The sequence below is a fragment of the Saccostrea echinata genome, unplaced genomic scaffold (genome assembly GCF_033153115.1).
Source record: "Saccostrea echinata isolate AGI-Se365-2 ecotype Australia unplaced genomic scaffold, CSIRO_AGI_Sech_v1 ptg000014l, whole genome shotgun sequence".
In the NCBI taxonomy this organism is placed as follows: domain Eukaryota; kingdom Metazoa; phylum Mollusca; class Bivalvia; order Ostreida; family Ostreidae; genus Saccostrea; species Saccostrea echinata.
In genome coordinates, this window is record NW_026889763.1 from 12,566,563 (window position 1) to 12,589,486 (window position 22,924).

General features: G+C 32.9%; 2 protein-coding genes and 1 long non-coding RNA gene across 4 annotated transcripts in view; all 3 read right to left on the reverse strand.

Moving 5' to 3' along the window:
• LOC133186759 (uncharacterized) overlaps positions 1–4,658 on the reverse strand; it is a 217,682-nt gene extending 213,024 nt beyond the window's left edge. For both annotated transcript variants that reach the window (XM_061322057.1, XM_061322058.1), the window contains exon 1: positions 4,458–4,658. In XM_061322057.1, coding sequence (XP_061178041.1) covers positions 4,458–4,623 — 166 coding nt within the window. In that variant the 5' untranslated portion in view covers positions 4,624–4,658. The remainder of the gene's footprint in view (positions 1–4,457) is intronic.
• LOC133186758 (proline-rich transmembrane protein 1-like) overlaps positions 1–22,924 on the reverse strand; it is a 304,313-nt gene that overhangs the window by 84,807 nt on the left and 196,582 nt on the right. The gene's annotated exons all lie outside the window — the stretch shown is intronic.
• Positions 9,780–17,535, reverse strand: LOC133187229 (uncharacterized). Its single transcript, XR_009721152.1, has 3 exons — positions 17,480–17,535; positions 12,587–12,652; positions 9,780–10,514 (listed from the first exon to the last, which is right to left on the reverse strand). It is a non-coding gene; the product is annotated as an uncharacterized LOC133187229 (long non-coding RNA).

A 22,924-nucleotide genomic window follows, 5' to 3' on the forward strand; every position in this document is an offset into this window, starting at 1 on the left:
CACGGTGATACATATTTTATTATATGCATGTATAGATAAATAACATTCGGAAATGAAATATAAAATTTTAACTTAAAATTTGAGTCGCTAGGTTAACATGAAAACTTCAAGAAATACAAACTATCTGTGCATAATTTAAATTAACATTTTATTGATGGAACAAGTATATTTCAGATTAAAAAAAATGGTCAACGAAAATTCTACAACGTTACTATATTGATAATCACTCGCTTATGTCTTCAATATCTCTTTCATTTCGGCAATCCAAATATTGTCAGGTATGATACTAGTGTTTAGGGATGCGTCTGTAGATGCCTGCAGACCATAATACAGAGGCGACACGAGCTAACACAGCTACATACTAATCGTGCACTTGATTTGCACTGGCAGTACCAGAATTTCCTTCAAAATACCAAACGAAAAACACAATTTAGTGAAAGAAGACAAGGTAAACTTTAAGACCCTAATAAAATTTTCGCAAAATTCTTCATTATTTTGAAGTTGTTCAGGCCGGTACAAACGGTGAGATTTGTAGTTACTGTATAATACAAGTATTATACGCTGTATTTGTATTATAATAATTTCCTGTACACACGTTTATACGTTTTATTTGATTGTTAATAGACTTAGGGATTTCTACGTGTTTCCCTCGCAATATTTCTCTCCCTCTCTCTCTCAATAATGGAAAACCACATTCTGTTAGCAGTATATGTTATCGTATTAAGCATTACAATAAAACTGAAAAAAAACATCGTAATGGAAACAGCGGCGGTACACTCGTATATGTACTTGGTGCACACAATGCATCGCTAGATGAGGTGCAAAGAGAAGACCCCAGTAGTTTAAAAACTTCTTAAGAATAGATAACGCTGCATTTGAGCAACTTTTACAATTACATGTAGTTACTCCTTTTGATCCTCTTCCCATAAAACAATGAGTTTTTCGATATTTTTACTGCTAAAGTCGACCATTATTTACCACGTGCTATTTTTTTTGTTATGATAAAAATAGGATGACCACAATGTGAGTACTTTTGATTGGTTTAAAAATGAAAGGTAAGTTAAGACTTGTATTAAGAAATAGAGCATTGCCCTATTCTTAATACAGTTTTATAAGATTCGAAAAATCTTAGGATTCACCGTATTAAAAGTCTATACATAGTCAGATTTTGTACTTAAATACACATCCATGTGTACAGCCCTGAAGTCTATTGATAGACACAATGAAAGCAAATCGAACCCCAGATAGCAAGACTACATCGGGCCAACGTTGGTTGATGGTTGGTAGGTTGGTATAGTGTTGGCGTTGGGCGGTAAATGTTGGCCCAACATTGGCCCAACGGATGATATGTTGGCGTGAAAGCTGGTCCATCGGTGTTGGGTATGTGATGTTGGGCCATTGTTGGTCCATTGTGGTAAATGTTGGCATGAAACATGACCATTATATGTTGGGCATTTGATGTTGGCCCAACGTAGGTCCAACCAAGTAGATGTTGGCTTAAAACAAATCCACTGTGTGTTGGGATGTAATGTTGGCCCAACATAGGGCCAACCAAGTAATGTTGACATGAAACACATGAAATGTGTGTTGGGCATGTAATGTTGGTCCAATGTTGGCCCAACGTAGTAAATTTTGATTATAATGAGGTATTGATATAGCTTTCAACGTTGGCCCAGCGTTGGTTCAACGGAGTGAATATTGGGATAAAATCAACTTTCATTAACAAACATGTTGGTGATCTGTTAATTACACATTAAATTTGTATCTTTTAGAACCAATTAAGCTTCTTTCAATAGAGACATCTCATCTTTCGTTAAAATATTATGAACAATGGATTATCTTAATAGCCCATTTATTAATAATTTACAGTGTATGTGTTAATAAAAATGAAAAATTATTCAAGAACCTAATTTATGAAAATAAGATTTTTAATACTAATTATTGTTTGTAATTTGTGTCCGAGACAATTGCAAATACATGTAGAAGTTTTAATTATTCTGCACAGTATACAATTTTGTAGATTCTATATTTAGCATCATGGAACTTAAAGTGCTGAATTTTAGAGCTCCAAATAATTAGGTCAGTGGTGAAATCCACTGGCTCAGCAGGTGACTGGCCGGTTCCTAGGAAACAGGCATCCTAATCAGCTCTGTTTCGTAAACTTGGAGTGGTCACACCTTATCACTTGCAACACTTGAACAAAGCATATACATGTGCGTGTCCGTTATCGCAAGACTGAGAAAATGGATTGTTTTAGCCCTTGAAATGTAAGTATATAGTCGTTTTAGGTGTGATTGTTAGAATTTTATCTCTGTGAAAGTTTTAACTTGAGCATAGTTTGTAAAATTGAACAAGTTATTCAAGAATTGCAATTTTCAAAATATGCATGTATATTTACTAGTAATCTCTTTAAGTTATAACTTATAAGTAGTAAGTGACATCATTTTTGAACGGATTAAACTGATATATTTTTCATATCATTTATAGCATCTGGTGGGGAGAAAACCCTTTGTGTTACCATTGATGTTTGGAATGTAATAGACAGTGAGTGATTTATCTCAATTATCAGTGTGAGAGACATGGATTTTACAAAGAAACAATAACATGAACAGGAAAAAAGGAGTGAATGGTTCAGAAGTAATATGGGCAGGAGAACATTCCAAAGTTTCACAAATTTGAACACTGGGACTCTTATTCTAGAGGAATATTATGTAGTGACTGAAGTGATATGGGATAGACTCAAGGAAACATTGAACTACCTTTGTTTCCCTCTGTTGATTTCATTCCATAGGAGTGACAAAAAAAATAGAACATTTGTTTGAGGAACAAGATAGTTAACCATGCAGGATTTATTCAATCAATTGTGTTTTACTTGTAATTATGGAAATAAAAAGGTTACGGGAATTCATATTGTTGAACTAAAATAATTCAATCGCCGATCATTTGCCAACATGTTTATAGAACGTAGGGCCAACGTTGGTCCAACATTCATTCTTAGCTTTAAAAAAAACATTGAACCAACATTGGGCCAACAGGAAGTTAAACGTTGGGCCATTGTTGGGCCAATGCCAGATAACCAACCATCGACTGTTGGCCCAACGTCGAGCCAACATGTTGGTTGAACGTAGGGCCGATGAGCAAGATGATGTTGGGCCAACGCATAAAACTGACAGAGGGCCAACGCAATTTTCACCGTTGGGCTTGCATTGGCCCAACGTAAGCTTGCTATCTGGGACAGTGGAACGTCACGTGAGTAAAGTGATTATAATATCAAACAAGTCAAAATAGGTTGACACTCGGTGACCTATTAATTTAGTAGCTAACCCGAGCGTAGTTTGGAGAATTTTTTTGAAAATTACATATGAGCCGCAAATTGTCCAACATTGCCCTTTGGATATGTATAAGTTTAAATCAAAATACACATTCTGTGCAAATGAGACGAATGGACAAGTTGCGGCTCGATGTAAACAATGTCGTTGAAAACTGGTATGCATATGAATAACAATAGACATGTGACAAAACTGCTAGACCCCTGTCGCAAAAACCACTGTCGCTCGGCATTATTTAATATTTTTATGTGATATAATATATCAAACCCTGCTCTTAAGATATTGTTAAATAATTCTGATTCAAAAAATTTATAAATTTCGGAAATTTATTATTGGCAAAGCACCGGGATCCAACTCTCATAGCTTAAGTGCAGTGATCCTTTAGATCGATTGAGAGTACTTTTTTGTGGATACTTTAAGTGACATAATGATGTTACACATATCGTATGGCATTCACTTCCTCACTATGATAGTTGTGAGATTTGTATTAAAAGGCAAAAAAAGCTAGATACATGTATTAGCAATTTAACAACGTCACGTGAACAAAATATGAAACAGTGAATCGATTTTTATACAGCTATTACTGTGATAATGACTCTCTGTCAGTCAAGCATAAAGATGTTGCAACATTTTCTGTTCAGAACAAATACGTCCATTGTAAACCTTATAAGTTAAATGGTATTCTCTATACAGTAATGTATAGACGTCAAACATGTCACGCACTGATAGATTATTTTAACACATTAAGATGTGTTACTTTTGACTGATGACAAAAGAAAAAGTGATTTAGAGCATTTCTGCGAGTTTCTGCGACTACATAAATTACATTGAACAAAAACAGAAAATCCAGATCTTCACTTAAAAAAAAAGTTTAAAAGAAGTAAATGTAGAGGCTATTAATAAGTGTCGGTCGGGAAGCGGAAACAAACATGTCTTTTTTTCTATGCCTAATTTATTGCCTGGTGAGTTTTCTCCCAAGATTTAATCGATTTGTTTATAATTTACCTGCGAATTTGATATACCTTAAAGGTCAAAGTTGTACATATATATCTCATATTACCAAAACAAGTTTTTACATGCTTTATAATAACTGAAACTATATATAGAAAATTATGCAATAAAGTATACCTTGTTGAACCCACACAGACTGTATACAAATCTCTCCGGACCTATTCCTCTCGTCAACAATACAGTGGTAGACATTTATGGTACTAGAACAATTAAACAGGCTCTTTTCTTTATTCCATCTGGTAACATTATCAAATGCGCATAAGGTGTCCCTTACTTTGAACATGACTGCCTATCTCACTTGTTTGAACATGGCGTAATGTAAAAAAAAACGATTACTAAAACGGATGATATATTATTCATGCAGGTTATTGGCCAATACATGTATAGTCGCTATCGATGATGATGAAACCTTCCTTGTCTGAGTCAGTTGAAAAAATCAGCACAAATATCAATTTCATCATTCTATTTCGAAATAACATTAAAAATGTCGATCCTGAAAATCTCTCACAAAAATTCAATAATAACAACCAATGAAAAACACAAATATTAAATTTCCTATAATATACGGGGTTATATCACTTACACACTCAAGCGCAGTTCCAAAGTTGGGGGGTTTTAAATACCGTCAAGGAAGTTTAAATAATTTATGTAAATCTTGCGCATGCGAATAAAAAATATTCTACCTGTATTCGTTTATTGCTGGCCATGGTTGGTCAATTTTTTCGCGCTTCCAATCCGCGCTGACTTTTTTCCTACCTGGGGTCTTTTCCTGTGTATCGAAAACATGTATATAGTCCTGCCTTAAGAAACTTTCCAATTTCCTTTCCTAATCCCGTTTTTATATTTTAGAAAATCAATGAATATTCGTTTTGAATGTTAGGCTTCAAATGCAGACTTGTTCTAAATGTGAAAGTTATCCAACCATAATAACTTGTACATAAAATCCTGTAAATCAGTATGTTAAGTTTGGTTAATAGATATACTTAATAAACTTTTCCCCCACAGGTTATACAGATAACAATATTGTGTACACTGAAATAATATTTAAACAGGACAGTAGTAAGCGGGATTTATGCACTTATGGGTTCATTTGTTTACATATAGACATACATATATACATGTATCAAAGTTATGAAAAATCTCTTTATAAAGCAGGCTACTTACAGACAAGTGGATGTTACAGCCTCGTTTAAAGTCAGCTTTTTGTAAATTTTATGGTCGTTATAATGACCTTGTTGGCAAATATAACCTGCAATGAAGCGCATTGAAGTGGCAAAAATTTCGGTTTGAATGGAACGTTTGAGCTTTCTTTGAAACGTTGATTGTCATATAATGACACGCCCATTTCTTAAGAAAGAAAAAAGGGGTCAAATTGTTCATTCAAATACCTATTCGGGTATTCCATAAATACAATAGCCAATCAAATGACGGTCAACATAAACACCGAGTAAACACGTGCTCGACCGATACATGTGTTGTGGTAACTCAAATAAACATGATAAATCCATGATTTTGTAGATATGCAATACGTGTTTTAAAGAAGCAGAGAATCTCTGATTCTCTCTCTTAACTTCATAAAATCTCAACTTCAGTGTAATTCATGTTGCTAGTCGCAGAGAGTGGGGATTCTTTAAGCATTACGACGAATATTTCTTTCTCGTTTCTAAGGAAATGGGCGTGTCATTATGTAACAATTGACCTTCGATAAGAAAGACCCACACTTTCCATTCCAACGAAACATTTTATCACTTCAATGCGCTTCATTGTATCATCGCGTCGTATTTTGGCTGACTTGTTTCATACCAATTGTTAGGCTTTTAACTTGTTTTTGTACTGCTAATATACGGAGAGTTCTGTCTACCTGATCAATACATAGAGCTCGCGGCGGGTGTGACCGGTGTCGCATAATATTTGGTCCGCCTCGTTTAAAGGTCCGGGGGACCTATTACGATAACATATAAGGTCCGCCTTTTATAAGAAAAGGTCCGGTCCGTATAAGAAAAGGTCCGCCGAAGTTTTAAGGTCCGGGTGGTGTAAAATGTTTTAATCTTGACTTAAACACATAAAATTAAAGAGAGTTTGTTTACATCATATGTAGAAAGAAGGATTTACCCTAGCTGTTGTGTTTATTTTTTTTTTTTTTTTTTTTTTTTTTTTTTTTTTTTTTGTACAATATATCTCTTAGGGCAGGAATTCCTACTACATGTTAGTGTGCTTTTAGCAATGCCATTTAGGACAATTATTTTTTTTTTTAAATGTCCCATTTATTGGGCTTGTGTTTGTTTTTCCCCAGCCGGACCTTATATGTTATCGCATTAGGTCCCCCCGGACCTTTAAACAAGGCGGACCAAATATTATGCGACAGGTGTCAGGGGATGCTTACTCCTAGGCACCTGATCCTACCTCTGGTATTTCCATGTTTCATACTCTTCACATATTTGTATTGTTTTTGGAGTTTTTGAGATCGATCACTGGTCGTTATCTTTACCTTTTACATACTACAATCCCAGTTTCCTGAATGTATCTTACTCTAATTATTTATTCAGTGGCCAATTATTTTTTTTATTATTATTATCATTTTTCTAACGTAATACGTTATATCAATTTATAAATGTTTTGTAAGGAATCTACCGAACGTATTTGTTTACTACCCATAAATAAAATGTGTATCTCATAAAAATCAATTCATTTTGTAAGATTGACCGAAAAATAAAATGTGTCATTTTCTTTCAACTGTATTGATCTCAAATCACAATATACAACATGGCATATGCACTTTGAAAAAGAAAAATGAAAAGAAGAAAAAACATATCAGCTAACATCTTTAATTTATTAATTAATCTTTTGTTTTTAATTTAAATTTTACAGGTTTAGTTATTAAATACAAGATTGGTTTATTGGGTTTTACAAAAACGGATGTGTCCTCACTGAATTGCACTTCATTTTTGTCCTTGAAGTCAAGACTTTGACCTTTGATATATAATTTTGCACCAGTCTTATCTTGATCATGAAATCACCAGCAACAACCAAATTAAGTTTAAATATATTTTAATCACAGACGCTATTCTACCATGTCATTGCGCAGCGATCTTTGACCTTATATAAATGGCCTTCAGTAGTTTTTGACAACTTTTTTTATCATGTCAATGATATACTGAAGCTTAATCTCATTGCATTCTAATGTCCAGGATTTGTGACTGGAAGATAATATACGTGACAAACAGGTAAAGGTACAAAAATGTAGACAAAACTTAAATGTCTCATCCGACTTAAAAAGACATGATAAAGAAACCCTGTAATCATTATAAAGTCATTTTATCGAGTTTTTTGCACAAATTTGAAATTCGGGTATAGAAAAATGTGTGCAAAACCTGAATTTATTTATCCAGCTAAGATGATTACTTAATTGCTATAGTCTATATATCATAGTTGAGAGTATTGGAAAAGTGAAGCTATATAAAGGGAAAGATTACGAATTAAAGTCATATTAACTTTATATCTAGATTAATAAAAGTATTCTTCATCATCAGATTTCCACAGCATCTAAATGACTTTGGATGGAGAAGATAAGTTTTTATTTTTTTATAAAAAAGCATTTATTCATTTATTTGCATTATTCCTTAACTGATCATGTATCATACTACAATGTATATTGTCGTATTCCAAAATGAAAACTTCATCACTTCTTTTTTTATTTTGTGAGCAAACCTTAAGAACATGTATCATAGTATTCATCATTTTTTCAGTTAATTCTTTGATGTGTTTGAAATTCTTTACATAGCATAATTTTTCATTTATTTATTCATTAGTGCATTCTTTTTCTCTTCTTTCTTTTTCTTATCAATACATTGGTAAAATACAGGTAAATTTAGGTAAAATGTTCATTAAAATTGTTCTAAAAACATAATTCATACCTATCGTTCTATACCTAATTATCACATGAGATTGAGTGCAAAACAGGAATGCTTGAAACATTCGAACACAATGACATATTTCAATAGCACAAAGACTGATTAATGAAAGTGTGAATATCAAATAAAATTCTACTACTTCTACTGTATTGTGCCTCAACTTAGTAGAATCGGCGAGTTGTAGATCGATCTTCAGGATGTATACTTTTTTCAGAATAATAATAAAATAATAATACTAGTAATTCCTCTAAATCGGCTGACATTAAATAATTTAATAATATGGGATAAGCAACCATACATGTATTTTTTAATACAGACAAAATGCAGTAAATATTCATCATGAGTTCTAAGTGCAGTGTATCTACATAAATATAATTCATCAAATAGTAAAGCAAAATGCTTTAGACCATGGTAACGTACTTTTCTACGCACTCGAAGGAAGCAATATTTTTTTCTTCGACTAGAAATTTTTCCCCTTCAGAAATAATTAAAGTAAATGTTTCAGAATCTTAAATCTGTAATTTTATACTTTCAAGAGTAGAGTTGAACTATAAAATTTGCGAGGACCATGCATTTTTTTTTCAATTTCAATGTATCTATAGAAATATAAAACCTTTTAAATTAAGGCAGAACCGATTTTACACTATGCCTGATAGTCACATGCGCCTTTAAGTAGGTCACATGCATAATATACTACCTTGAAATTATCACGAGTTTATTTGTCATTGTTCAATGTCTGTAATATAAGTACATAATTGCAATCTCGTTTTATATATATCCGACTGTCGAGTACTAGTTTTATCTATCAATATTTTAATCGATTAATCTACATCATATCCTGCTATTGATTGTGTTTCAACCAGCATATTTAAATGTCCTACTCATATCCTACATGTGTACTTTCGCTTCTTTTATTCCATTTCGTGACTACATATTGCTTGGAGTCAATGGACACATTCCAAACACATATATAACTTTGTTTTGAATAGCAGTATTATTTAAAATTAAAAAAAGACCCTTCATGCAGAGACATCGTCAGCTGGCACAGCTATAAAAATATACACGTAATAAAACATACACGAAACCCATTGATCAAACAATCAATGAATTAATCTTTCTGAAATCTAGGGAAATTCCGTTGATTAAAAGCCAGTTATAGATAAGGAAGATTGAATCTAAATTGACTGACATGAAAAGTAAATGAACCAGGGCCGGGTCTCACTAAACTTTCGTAAGATATGTCCAAGGTAGATCTTAAGATTATCTCAAGATGTGACTTATGATAATCATAAGATTTGTCACTGATGTTTCACAAACTGTCTTAAGTATAAGAAATCTTAAGACAAATTTCATGCTTCAACAGCTGTTCAAAGTCACAAGGAAATTTAAAAATTATGTTTGCACAAAGTTGTCTTTCTTTGACTAAAACTAAAACATAGTCTGAAATTTTTGAAATATGATATGGATAACAACATTTATGCAAACCATAAAATTCTATATAAAGCAATTGAAACGTAGAACTCAAGTAATTAAGGTATTTAAGAATGTATGTCTAAAACTGAAATTCATCTTGTTAAATGTTGCAGAACAAATAGAAGATTGTTTTATATTTGGATTATTGTAAACTGTATGGCACTTGAATCTAGGAAAACAAACGTATTAAAACATGTCAATTTACATAGTATTCCTCAAACTCAAAAGTCAACAGCATCGTCTTTGCTCTTTGTTTTATAAAAAAACTTCATCTGTCAAATTGTCAAAGTTCACCTAAAAGGTGTCCTAGATGTGTGGGAAAATATTCTTCATCTATCTTCTTGCTGTAGTCTACCATAAGATTGTTATTTAAACATCCGTGTTTTTCTGTAATATTACTTTGTTTATTACGGAATGTAAATCGTTTTAGCAATATGAATCAATTTAATATCGTTTCCAAGGCATCGCCATTTGTCTTCATCAATATCAAAAACCAAACAAAGTTTCGTTTGAGTTTGTAAATGATCATAAAGTTCATCGAAATCTTTTTTGATATGCTCCAGAGTCGAGAAATAACCAGAACGAAATATGACGACCTTCTTTTGTGACAATCCAGTTCTCCAACTCCCTTGTATGTCATTAATGTAGGCAAGATTTTCGTTGCTATACCGTTGACTAATTGTCTGGATTTTTGTTGCACTTTTGAATGACTTTGCATTGCTTACAATCACCCATACACGTGAGATACCAAAATCGATATCAGTGTAGTTCTCCCTCCCTTCGGTGTCATCTACAAAAAAGTTTGTTTTCTCTTTCTGTTTATATTGAAATGCGGGTAGATTCATCTTAAAATGGCATAAGTTTTGGCTTTCATACACTGCAATATCGCAAATTAACATATCACTGACTTCTTTGGTAATGCCTAAGACTTGATGTGTATAATAACTCATATCTCAAAATGAACAAGATGTGTTTGATAAACACTAATGTCATTAGGGTACCCATTTCTGTGGGAAGACTACGAAGATGTTTTATTAAATTACAAAATAAAAACAAATAAACTATCAAAGTTGATAGTCTACTGTAAATGTGGTTAGATGGAAAATTTCCCTTATACCTAGCAGAAACATGCGACATATGCCCTATGTTAAATATTAAAATGTAATACTATTGCAGGAATAGCAATGGAAATTTCTCTGTCAATCAAACTCCCTGTTTATTTTCAATAATTTGTTACCACAATGATATATGAACTATAAGCCACACTGAAGAGTGGCATACTCACAACAGGTGATTTAAGGCAGTGATGATTAAATGTTAACGAGGTTCGCTCCTGAGCTTTTGAGCAGATTTTTGTCTTAACCTATATTTCAAAAATTCTGCATAAAACTTTAGTTCTTACCATAAATTTGGATTCTACAATACCAATTAAAATATATTCAGTTAAAACTCCATTATTAAATTCCATACCGCAAGCATTAAGTGAGGAACTATATTTTGTAGCGGAAGGTTTTTTTAAGAAGAAAATGATCATTTTTTCTCTTTCGAAGTATTTAAAATATGTTAAGTTTGGATTCCTATTTTTCCATGCAGCCTGCCCAAAGATTTATTCTGTGCCGTGAATTGTTTTATGCTGGTCCTAAATTATATATCAAATAAACTATCATGAGTGCTATCATCATATTTGATAAATATAGCAATTATATTGTGAAAATCCAGAAAAAATAGCTCAAATTTAAGCTTAAAATTAGCACCATTTTAGTAATATCTACAAATTAACATCATAGACTTCTACTTTTAATTTTCTTTTCTGAATATATAAGATACTTTTAACCATTCTTCTTAAATTCAGTAAAATGTCATTACTTTCAAATGATTTTATTGCTTGTTAAACTTTCAATGAAAGAAGAAGAACATTTTTTGAGTGCAAAAAGGTCAAATAATTGAACATGCAAAGTAATCTGAAATTTTTTTGTTGTCACAAATTTTAATGTGTCCATTCAAGATGAAATAAGACTGTATTTTCCCATAATTTATTTGAATAAAAAAATATTGGAGGAAAAATTTTAAAAATTGATTAATGTGTAAGACGTATTTACAGTGCAAAAAGGTCAAATTAAATGCTCTGTCGCGCCAAAAGGAGCGCATTAATCCCCATTTCTTTGCTTTAATTGTTAATTAAGCTATATTTTTTTTAAATTCAAAAAATATATTTGATAAAAAATTCTTATTACTTTTGATAGAAGAATCCAACCTCCTTAACGACAATCTCTCAATTTACTACATTTCAATATACATTGAAAGCAACCAAGACCATCCAAAAAAGCTTAGAAAATAATTTGAATCGGAAGAACGTAAATTTTCTACATTTTGTGTCTTTGAAACTGAATTTTACAATATGTGGAATTTTTCCAGCAATGTGTACACTATCCAGAAACGTTCTCCCAATGTGTACACTACCTTAATAATTTCGTCTAATGTGTACACTATCTAAAAATCGTCATTAAAAATGTTCAAATTTGATTTATTTTATAATTTTACATCAGAAAAAATGGTTAAATTAAGAATTTAAATGAGATTTAAAAAAAAACTAATAATGCACTCATATATACCTTAAACTTAATATAAAGTATCTTACTTTAACCAGGAAGGTTAAAGTTTAAGACAGAAATGCAAAATGACAAGCATCTGAATGATTCAGAATAAATGATAGGAATAATCAATGTGCCTCTAATTTTCGATCACGAGGTATCAACAAAAATATAGTTGAAGATTTTTCTCAGCATTCAGAAAAGAGGTACTAAACATATGAAAAATCAAAAACATTGTGACTTATCGTTCAGTTTACTATTTTATACATACTAATGAGTTGTGTGCCCTCTCCGTCATTACGTCTCCCAACATTATCTTGTGTCCTTGCAGTCACTGCTGATAAAAAAGATAAAGTACGATAAACATATTTTTTTCAAACAAAACATTTTTATACCAAAGTTCGAAATGAAATATTTACCATCTATAAATTAAATCTAAATACTGTGGAATCATTTTAATTCGTGGGGGTCAATGTTCGTGGGCAAGCAAAATTGTACTTGTTCGTGGGGACGTAATTTCGTGGGTTACCCGTTTATAAGGTATATTCAGTAAATCAATGTGTTTACAAAATAAACGTTCGTGGGGATGTAAATTCGTTTTTTAGGGATGACCCACGAAATCCACGAACATTGGTCCCCCACGAACAATGATGATTCCACAGTAATAGAATAATATTATTTTTTTGAAAATTCTATGTAATATCAATCTTGTTTGAAATAAATCATTTCATCGCAAGAATCTGTTAAGTAAGGGATATAAGACGAAGATGTTCTAATATGTCAGATACGGGACTGGGACGTAGTGCGAAGCACCGAGTCTCAGTCCCTTATCTAACATAATAGACCATCTGAGTTTTGTATCTTACTTAAAACATTTTTCAATGCACTTTTGTACTGGCTATTGTCATACATGTAATATGATACTGATGACGCTGACAAAACCAGATGGAGGGGGCGCTTAGGGGTTTAAGACATTTTTTTCAGAGTGATGAATTTTTTTTTTAATTAAAAACCCTTACTGAACCCCATTCATATATTATTTTTCGTTGTGTCACTCTACGAATACGTTAAAAAGACCTGAGCAATTTCATGACATTAAGTGATTCTGAGAGTATTGTGATCGAGTGTAAACTTGTCCGCATTTTCTTTCACTGAATGTTAACATTCTTGAATGAACCACGTTATGTGCTTTTATTAGGATGTGTTTTCGGAAAATCATTAATTTAATATAAAGTGTTAACTCGACAGTATAATGTGCTTCAATACTGGTAGTTTCACAATCAGTGACCTGAGTGTAAATTCTTAAGGGATTTCTGGGATATCCCTACTTTGGAGGTTAATTTCTTTGCTTGAATTGGATTACGAGATGTTGATTTCCTTATAGCTTGAACTGGATTCTATTCAGCTTGAATTAGATTACGAGATGTTGATTTCTAAATTGCTTGAATTGGATTACGAGATGTTGATTTCTGAAAAAAATGCATATTTTTGTACATTTGTTGCAATATCATTCGTTGTGTAAAAGCTAGGTGACGTCAGCCTTTGTTTCACACAATCCAGTATGATATTTTGGAGTACAATATTAGATATAATACTGTACTCCTGAAAAAAATGTTGGACTGTGGCTAGTACATTATTTGAAATATGAGACTGTAGAAACAAAAGAATGAAGTCACAAAAATGTTTTAATTTTACTTAGTTAAACATTCGTTTCAGATTTGAAAAAGAGATATTTGATTTATTAGGATGAAGAAAGTTTTTTTTTTTTTTTTTTTTTAGGTGTACTTCATCTTAGGTTCGCTTTTTGTAAGATTTTTGTAGGATTTCCTCACATAATGCATATATCCTATTGTAAAGGTAACAATAACTAATGAAATGACATATATTTGATTGTTTTACAACTGCCATCATACAGATGGAATACGTTAGAAGTATGTAAATAATAGCATTTTGCACTATCTTCGTTATCGACTGATTAGCGTTATGATAAGATTGTCCAACTCGAAAAAAACTTTTATATGTATTTGTTTACTATATACACCTATTTGCGTGTTTCTTAAATTACCTGATAAGAAGCAGTGACAAGCAAGATGTGCTTAATATGACTACTTCTATGTTTACAGTATCCAGATTTGAAAACTGCATGGAATCAGTTGTAATGTAATTTTAAGTGTTGTCAACGAATACCCGATCAACCGTTTAATCGTCGAAAGATGAGAATATCGGTTAGTTAAACTCATACTCGGTTACTTGGATATATATAAACAAAAGAAGAAAAAATGTTATGTTTATAAATAGTCACATATGTCCCCAATTTCATTAACCGTTATCTGACTATAGACTTATCCACAGTTTCACAAAAACGGCCGATTTGTTTTGATTATAGTACGTGTCATATTTTATCTAATAGATAGTTTTGATTGCCAAGGGGTATACAAGTTGAGAATGATTATGAATAGTCATGGCAGTGATAACCAACAGTGATCTATCTCATAGGTCCAGTAACCAAAACGAATCGTGAACAGGGCAAAAACACGGACCAACCCTAGAACTAACAGAGGTGGGATCAGGTGCCTTGGAGGAGAATGCATCCCCTATCGACCTGTCACTACCGCCTGAATCTGTATGTATTGATTAGGTAGACATAGTATTCCGTAGTCAAATTTAGTATAAAAGCAATGACAACAAATTAAATAGTGTGATACAAGTGAAACAAAATACGACTCATCGGTAGGTTGTATTTACAAACAAGGTAATTATTACAAACACAGAATTTGCGAAAAGCTGACTTTTAACGAGGTTGCCGAAATTCAATTTCAACTTTTCAGTAGCTTCTCTCAGTTTAAAAATTGATAGAATTCAGAGCAAGTTCTTGTGTATCGAATTGGCTGGGAGACCTTAACATGATAAGCACGTGATGTTGGAATATTGCTACATAAAAATATGAAACAGATGTGACAGAATCTGTTTTGTCTTTTATTTCGAGTTCGAGTTAACTGGAATATATCGAGGTGACATATAAAAGGAAGTAACTACAGTTGAACTTCAGTATCTCGAACACTGATATCTCGAATACCATGGATATGTCGAAGTGATTTTGAAGATATTTTGAAGAATGAAGATATTTTGAAGAATCCTCAGATATCTTTAAGTTTTTTCTCGCTGCCATTCAAAATAACGAGGTTTGACTATACTTTTCATTCATAAAACGTCCTCAATATATCTAAATGTTGATTAACGACTATAGCAAGAGTTTCCTTCTTCTCGTGAATGTTTTCATTGAATTGTTTATCTAAAAAAATTGTCCCCCGCTCTGATGTGAATACACAAGATTACTTATGGACAGACACAGTGATAATCAGGAAGTTGACATCGAATTTGTACAAAAATGAACCCCAACATATGGCATGCCTAAACAAAGAGTGTAATAATTAAAAAAGGATCTGCGATGAGTAGTTGCTGAGATTACTGCGACCAAAATTTGTTATGTATGGTACGCACGGATAAACAGGAAGTTGACATCGGATTCGTATAAGAATGAATGCCATCATATGGCATGCCTTAACAAAGAGTGTGCTAAAATTTCAAGCATCTGCGATGAGTAGTTGCTGAGAAAACTGCGACCAAAATTTATGTATGGTACGGGCAAACGCACGGATAAACAGGAAGTTGACATCGGATTCGTACAAAAATAAATCCCACTATATGACATGCCTAAACAAAGAGTGTGCTAAAATTTCAAGCATCTGCGATGAGTAGTTGCTGAAAAATTGCGACGAAAAATTCGTTATGTATGGTACGGACAGACGCACAGATAAATAGGAAGTTGACATCGGATTCGTACAAAAATGTATCCCACCATATGACATGCCTAAACAAAAAGTGTGCTAAAATTTCAAGCATCTTTGATTAGTAGTTGCTGAGAAAACTGCGACCAAAATTTGTTACAGACAGGCACACAGACACACAGATAGATGAACAGACAGACAAGGGTAAAAAATTATACCCCCTCTCATTTGGAGAGGGGGTATAATGATTGTTAAACGAACAGACAGGGTCTGATACGTAAAAGGTGAAGATAACTAGGAGTAAGTATGCCCTGTCAACTGACGGATCACACCCTATAAGCCCAATGTATTGATCAGGTTGACGGAGTACTCCGTAGGCAGGTTTAAAAAAAAAGCGATGGCTTAACAAACTGTCTAAAACATGTCAGACAAAAAACAACCTATCGATAAACCGTAGAATTTACGAAAAGCTGACTGAACACGTGGTTGTTGAAATCTTTGTTACGTCAACTTATTTGTCAATAACTTGCCTTGGTTTAAAAATCTATCGTATTCAGAGCATGCGCTTGCGTATCCAATCAGTTTGGAGACATAAACACCATATACGTGATATTAGCATATTACTACAGAAAGAAGGGAAACTTCTTAAATGAAAAAAAAATGAAACATCTACACAAGTATAAAGGCACAAAAGCAATAAAAATAACAACCAACTGTTGAAAAAATGAAGGAAAACGAAAAGATATTGTCAATATCGACACTAATAAAAATCATAAATTGTGAAAATTGCATGCTGAAATTACTTGTTCAACAATCATAATTTGATATCAATCCAAAGTCGTCAACGATACAGAAAGTAAGGCAACCACCGTAAATGTACTACATTCTACCATACACAAAAGCATAAAGAAACTAGTACAAAAACATTAAATCTAGCGTTGATGTAGTAACTTCATATAGTTAAGATATAATTTGTTTTATTTTTGTTTAGGAAAATGTATTTTACCTCGTGCTCAGAAGATACAATTCAAAAAAGTAGAGTAAGATGATAACACACTATTTTGCAATACGATTTTCTATACTGTCAATCTGTATAGTTCTGTAATTAACGTATTGTGTAATTACAGTTAGAGAGTAAAAATAAAATCAGTTTAACTGAATTAATAACTGTTCATCTGTTCAACCAAAGGGGTTTTTTTTAATTGTGCTAAATGGGAACGAAAATACATTCAAATCTGCGTGGGTGTTGGCAAATATAAAGGTGGAAAAGAACATATTTAGTTTTGACATAAAGGACTGGTAGGAGTTTTAAAAGTTTAAATATTAAAAGAAATGAAAAGTTTGGTTAATATCTGATTAATAAAGTGTTAACTTACCATGTTGTTTCTCCCCGAAGTTTGATATTTTCTGATTTTCATCCTTATTTCCCGATAAGATTTCATCTTAAAATAGAAAAAATGAAATCATCTTGATACAGTATTTTATTAACAGTGGTGAAGGAGAAACTTCAAGAGTACTGTGCAACAATATATTCGAGAAGTGGTGTAAATCAGATGTGGATACTTAAAAATTCCAAGGAACTTTTGGAAAATTTGAAATCACAAGATTTTACCAAAATCAACAGCTTTAAAACTTACGACTTTTCAACTTTATACACAACCATTCCGCACGATAAATTAAAGTCCAGGCTTTTTGATATCATTGACAGCTGCTTTTTCAATAAAAATGGAACTCGTAAATATACTTACCTTGTCATTGGTCATTTGCAAAATTATTTTGTTAAAAAACATTCTGATTTTACACACAAGTACTCTGAAGTTGACATTAAAAAGATGCTTGAGTTTCTGATTGACAATATCTATGTGGTTTTTGGAGACCAGGTCTTCCAACAATCTATTGGAATTTCTATGGGTACCAATTGCGCCCCGTTATTAGCAGACCTTTTTTTGTATTCATATGAAGCAGAATTTGTCCAAAATCTTGTACGTGAAAAGAAGAAAACACTTGCTGTGGCCTTCAACTCGACATTTAGATATATCGACGACGTATTGTCAATTAACAATGGCTATTTCCATTCTTATGTGGATACGATATATCCTGGTGAACTTGAGATAAAAGATACCACAGAGTCTGACACATCTGTTTCATATTTGGATATTTTACTTGAAAAAGACGTTAATGGTAATCTAACAACCAAGCTTTATGATAAACGTGATGACTTTAACTTTTCAATCGGCAACTTCCCTTACTTATGCAGCAATTCATCACCTGCATACGGGGTATATATCTCTTAGTTGATTCGATACGCAAGAGCATGCTCTACGTATATACAATTTCTAAAACGAGGTAAATTATTGACGAATAAGTTGATGAAACAAGAATATCAACCGTCTCGTTTAAAGTCATCATTTCGTAAGTTCTATGGTCGATACAATGACCTTGTCGTCAGCAAATACAATTTATCATTGGGTCAAATGCTGACTGACGTTTTTCATACTAATTGTTAGGCCATTATTTACACACTGAATTGTCGACGGATTTTTCCGTTATTCCCCGATCATGACAAGGAGCACACGGCGGGTGTGACCGGTCGGCAGGGGATGCTCACTCCTCCATGGCACCTGATCCCACCTCTGATGTTTGGAGGTCCGTGTTTGCTCTGCTCCTATTTTGTATTGTATAATGGACTTTTGAGCTTGAATACTGTTCGTTATCTCCATATATTTCATTTAATAAGCTATATATATAGTCGTAGACAATATGACGATTTATAGGATAGCCGATATGGTCTGTCGGTGCACGAACAAAATCCGGAATAAATTAGGTATGTGACTTTTTCAATTGCATTTGTTTCTAATATGTAGAACATAAATTCAAAATCATATCAGGTAAACCAGAAAAAAATGTTAATAACTTGTCACATTTTTACACAAATGGCTTCAGAGACAGATGATTGATGTTGTAATGTTCATTGTTTTGTTGGAATTGAGCTTGCTGCAAATGACGTCGTCAAACGTGTTCGCGGCGCACGGGAATAAATTAAATTTGTTCTGAATGTTGGTTTTCCTCTTCAGAGACGGGAAACGATATAGAAGCGACATTTCACACTAGAATGTTAGTAGAGAGGCTGTTTATAAAATGGTATAAGAGATTCAAAAACAGTTATCCCCTCCACACCGAATATAACTAGGCTTATAAGGAGTACAGTTCTGTTTGTTAGATTCAGACGGTGAGAAAAGTTATTGGTCACGATCGACATCAAACTTTGTGTATTCTCTGCTTCTTACAATGTAAGACCACCTTTCGAGGACTGAAATTTGAATGACAAAAACTATGAACAGTGGTGAATGTTAATCATCCCTCGGTCAAGAGTGGTTTGCCAGTTTAAACACAAAAATGAAATGCTCAAGAGAGGCATGTTAAGCACATGGGCAGTACAAAATACTTAAACAAAATGATCATGACGTTTTAAGAGATGTAAATTACGCTTACTTTCGTGCGTCGACGTACACTTATATGCTTTCTTTTTTTGCAATATTTTCATATTAAATGTGTTCTTATCATGAAACTTGAAATTTGTTATCATTAAATGTTGCTTTTTACTATGACTAGAAAAGAACTTTAATTTAGCAAACAGAAATTAAATTGTTTATCCTGTATTCTAAGTCTCTAATAAAACTTGCTTCCATATTAATTATGCGTTTCTTTTTAAACAGTCCTAATTTTGTAATTTTCAATAAATGTAATCGCTATTAAAGTGGATTGATTGATTGATTGATTGTATGTTGTTTTACGTCCCATTCGAGAATTTTTCAGTCATATAGAGAAGGGCTCCAAAATTTGACCTTTACTCGGCACTCAGGACCATTGAGCAGTGAGGGATCTTTATCGTGCCAACGCCTGCCGTGACACGAGGCCTCAGTTTTTAAGGGCTCATCCGAAGGACCCGCAACTTTCACTTCAAAGTGCCGAGCGCATGGCGAAGGAACAGTTGCTACCCATTTTTTTTATCGACTTAGGTCAGTCGCGGCCGAGATTCGAACTCAAGACCTCCCGATCACGGAGCGAGCGCTCTACCGACTGAGCTACCGTGAACGGTTTATTTAAGTGGGAAAATTAGTGATTCATTTACTAGGTACTGTTAATGAATGAAATATATGGAGGTAAAGAACAGTATTCAAGCTCAAAAGTCCATTATACAATACAAAATAGGAGCAGAGCAAACACGGACCTCCAAACATCAGAGGTGGGATCAGGTGCCATGGAGGAGTGAGCATCCCCTGCCGACCGGTCACACCAGCCGTGTGCTCCTTGTCATGATCGGGAAATAACGGAAAAAATCCGTCGACAATTCAGTGTGTAAATAATGGCCTAACAATTAGTATGAAAAACGTCAGTCAGCATTTGACTCAATGATAAATTGTATTTGCTGACGACAAGGTCATTGTATCGACCATAGAACTTACGAAATGATGACTTTAAACGAGACAGCTGATATTCTTGTTTCATCAACTTGTTTGTCAATAATTTACCTCGTTTAAGAAATTGTTCATACGTAGAGCATGCTCTTGCGTATCGAATCAACTAAGAGATATATACCCCGTATGCAGGTGATGAAGGTATATTGCTGCATAAGTAAGGGAAGTTGACGATTGAAAAGTTAAAGTCATCACGTTCATCATAAAGCTTGGTTGTAAGACTACCATTAATATGGGTGTTTTAGTGAATTCACCAGTATCTTAAATAGATTGAATATACAGGAACTCGAAATCAAATAGAAGAAATTGATACACATGTACCTATATAACATTTTTCCTCCGGGGTAAATTGTTTTTACATGTAAAAGAGATATATATTACTGTTAATCATAATTGATTGCATGAAATATGGAGATAGGCCTTTAAAACAATACAAATCGGGAGCAGAGCAAACACGGACCTCTAAAAACATTAGTGGTGAGATCAGGTGCCATGGAGGAGTGAACATCCCCTGCCGACCGGTCACCCGCCTTGTGCTCCTTGACATGATCGGGAAATAACGGAAGAATTCGTCGACAATTCAGTGTGTAAATAATGGCCTCACAATTAGTACGAAAAAAGTCAGTCAGCATTTGACTTAATAATAGATTGTATTTGCTGACAAGGTCATTAAATTAACCATAGAACTTGTAAGATGATGACTTTAAACGAGACTGTTGATATTCTTGTTTCATCAACTATATGACACTGATACAAACAAGAAGGTAGGTAAACTTTAATGTTTAAATTCTTTTAAATTAAATGAATATAAATTTAATATTCACATCCATTTAAAAAGTTTTAAGATTTATCCCTTCAGTGTAATAGTTATTGGAAAAGTAATTTAATCTCGATTTACCTGTTTCATCGAGTGGCGTACCTTCCTCTGTTTTTTTATTGTTATCTGTAAAACGAATCAAAATATAAAGTGTAATATTTTTTTTTGAATTTGGTTGATATTTGATGACTTGTTAATGTTGTTTAGGATATTTGTTCCCTTGTCATTTTGCTAAATCTTTCATAAAACGTTGTAACATACCTCTCGTAATCTTCAGTTAACATAATTTTAAAGGTGGTAGAAAACATAAAATGTTTTAATTTCATGTTTAAATTCATTTTCATTGCAGGAATTTGTCTGAAGATCACAATATGGCAGGCAATAACTCATTTATTTCCACAAATTTTGAAACAATTTTTTTTTATAACTGTTGGGTAATTATTTTTAAAATAAAGAAAACTACACAAACTCAGTATTCGTATGCATAAAAATCATAAGAATTTTCTTTAGTATATACTGAAATTTCTCGTGTACATTTTAGCTAATGAAATGTTCTTGAGTATCGAACCAACTGAGAGATATAAACCCCGTATGCAGGTGATAAGGGTATGTTGCTACATATGTAAGGGAAGTTGACAATTGAAAATTTTTTGTCATCACGTTTGTCATAAAGCTTTGTTGTTACATGTAGGTTACCATTAACGTTCTTTTTCTAGTAAATATCCAAATATGAAACAGATTTGTCAGACTCTGTGGTATGTTTTATTTTAAACTCACTGGGATATATCGAGTCGACATATGAATGGAAATAACTATTGTAAATTAATATTTTTCGACGATATATCTAAATGTCGAGTTGAAGGCCACAGCAAGTTTTTCTTCTTCTCATGTATAAGATTTTGAATAAATTCTGCTTCATATGAATACAAAGTAGGAGTACAAATACGATGCTCAAAACTTCTAAGCAACATGCTTAGTAATTTTTAGCTAAGTATATCGTAATCTGTTTAGGTATTGCGTAACCATATCAATAAAGTCACTTCTACTTTAACTTTAATATAAATAAATGAATAATTTATACTCCAAAGAAGTTTTAACAAAGAAAATTTTAAGGTATTAAAAAGGTATTCATCAACCCTTTTAAAGAAACCGGGGGGGGGGGGGGGGGTTGACATACACTCTATACAGTACAACTTTCCTTTATTGTCATTTGTGATGCAATACTGTTAAGATATTAATTGAATATAATTTATGTACAGCGTCATTGCTCTCAGTACGACGACATCCCTTCCAAAAGGAGTAAAAGAGTGAATCAAGATTTCCAACACTCGATGAAATAATGCCTCCTCACATTCAAGATATACATGTAGGCCTAATTATATCGGGTACCCTTCAAGTGAATTACATAAAAACACATTGGTGAAATTAATACGTATGGATTATAATTCATTTTACATGTATTTACAAGTATTTATTTTTGTATTATTTTATTTTCATTCATTATTAAATCAATATTTTATGTGTGT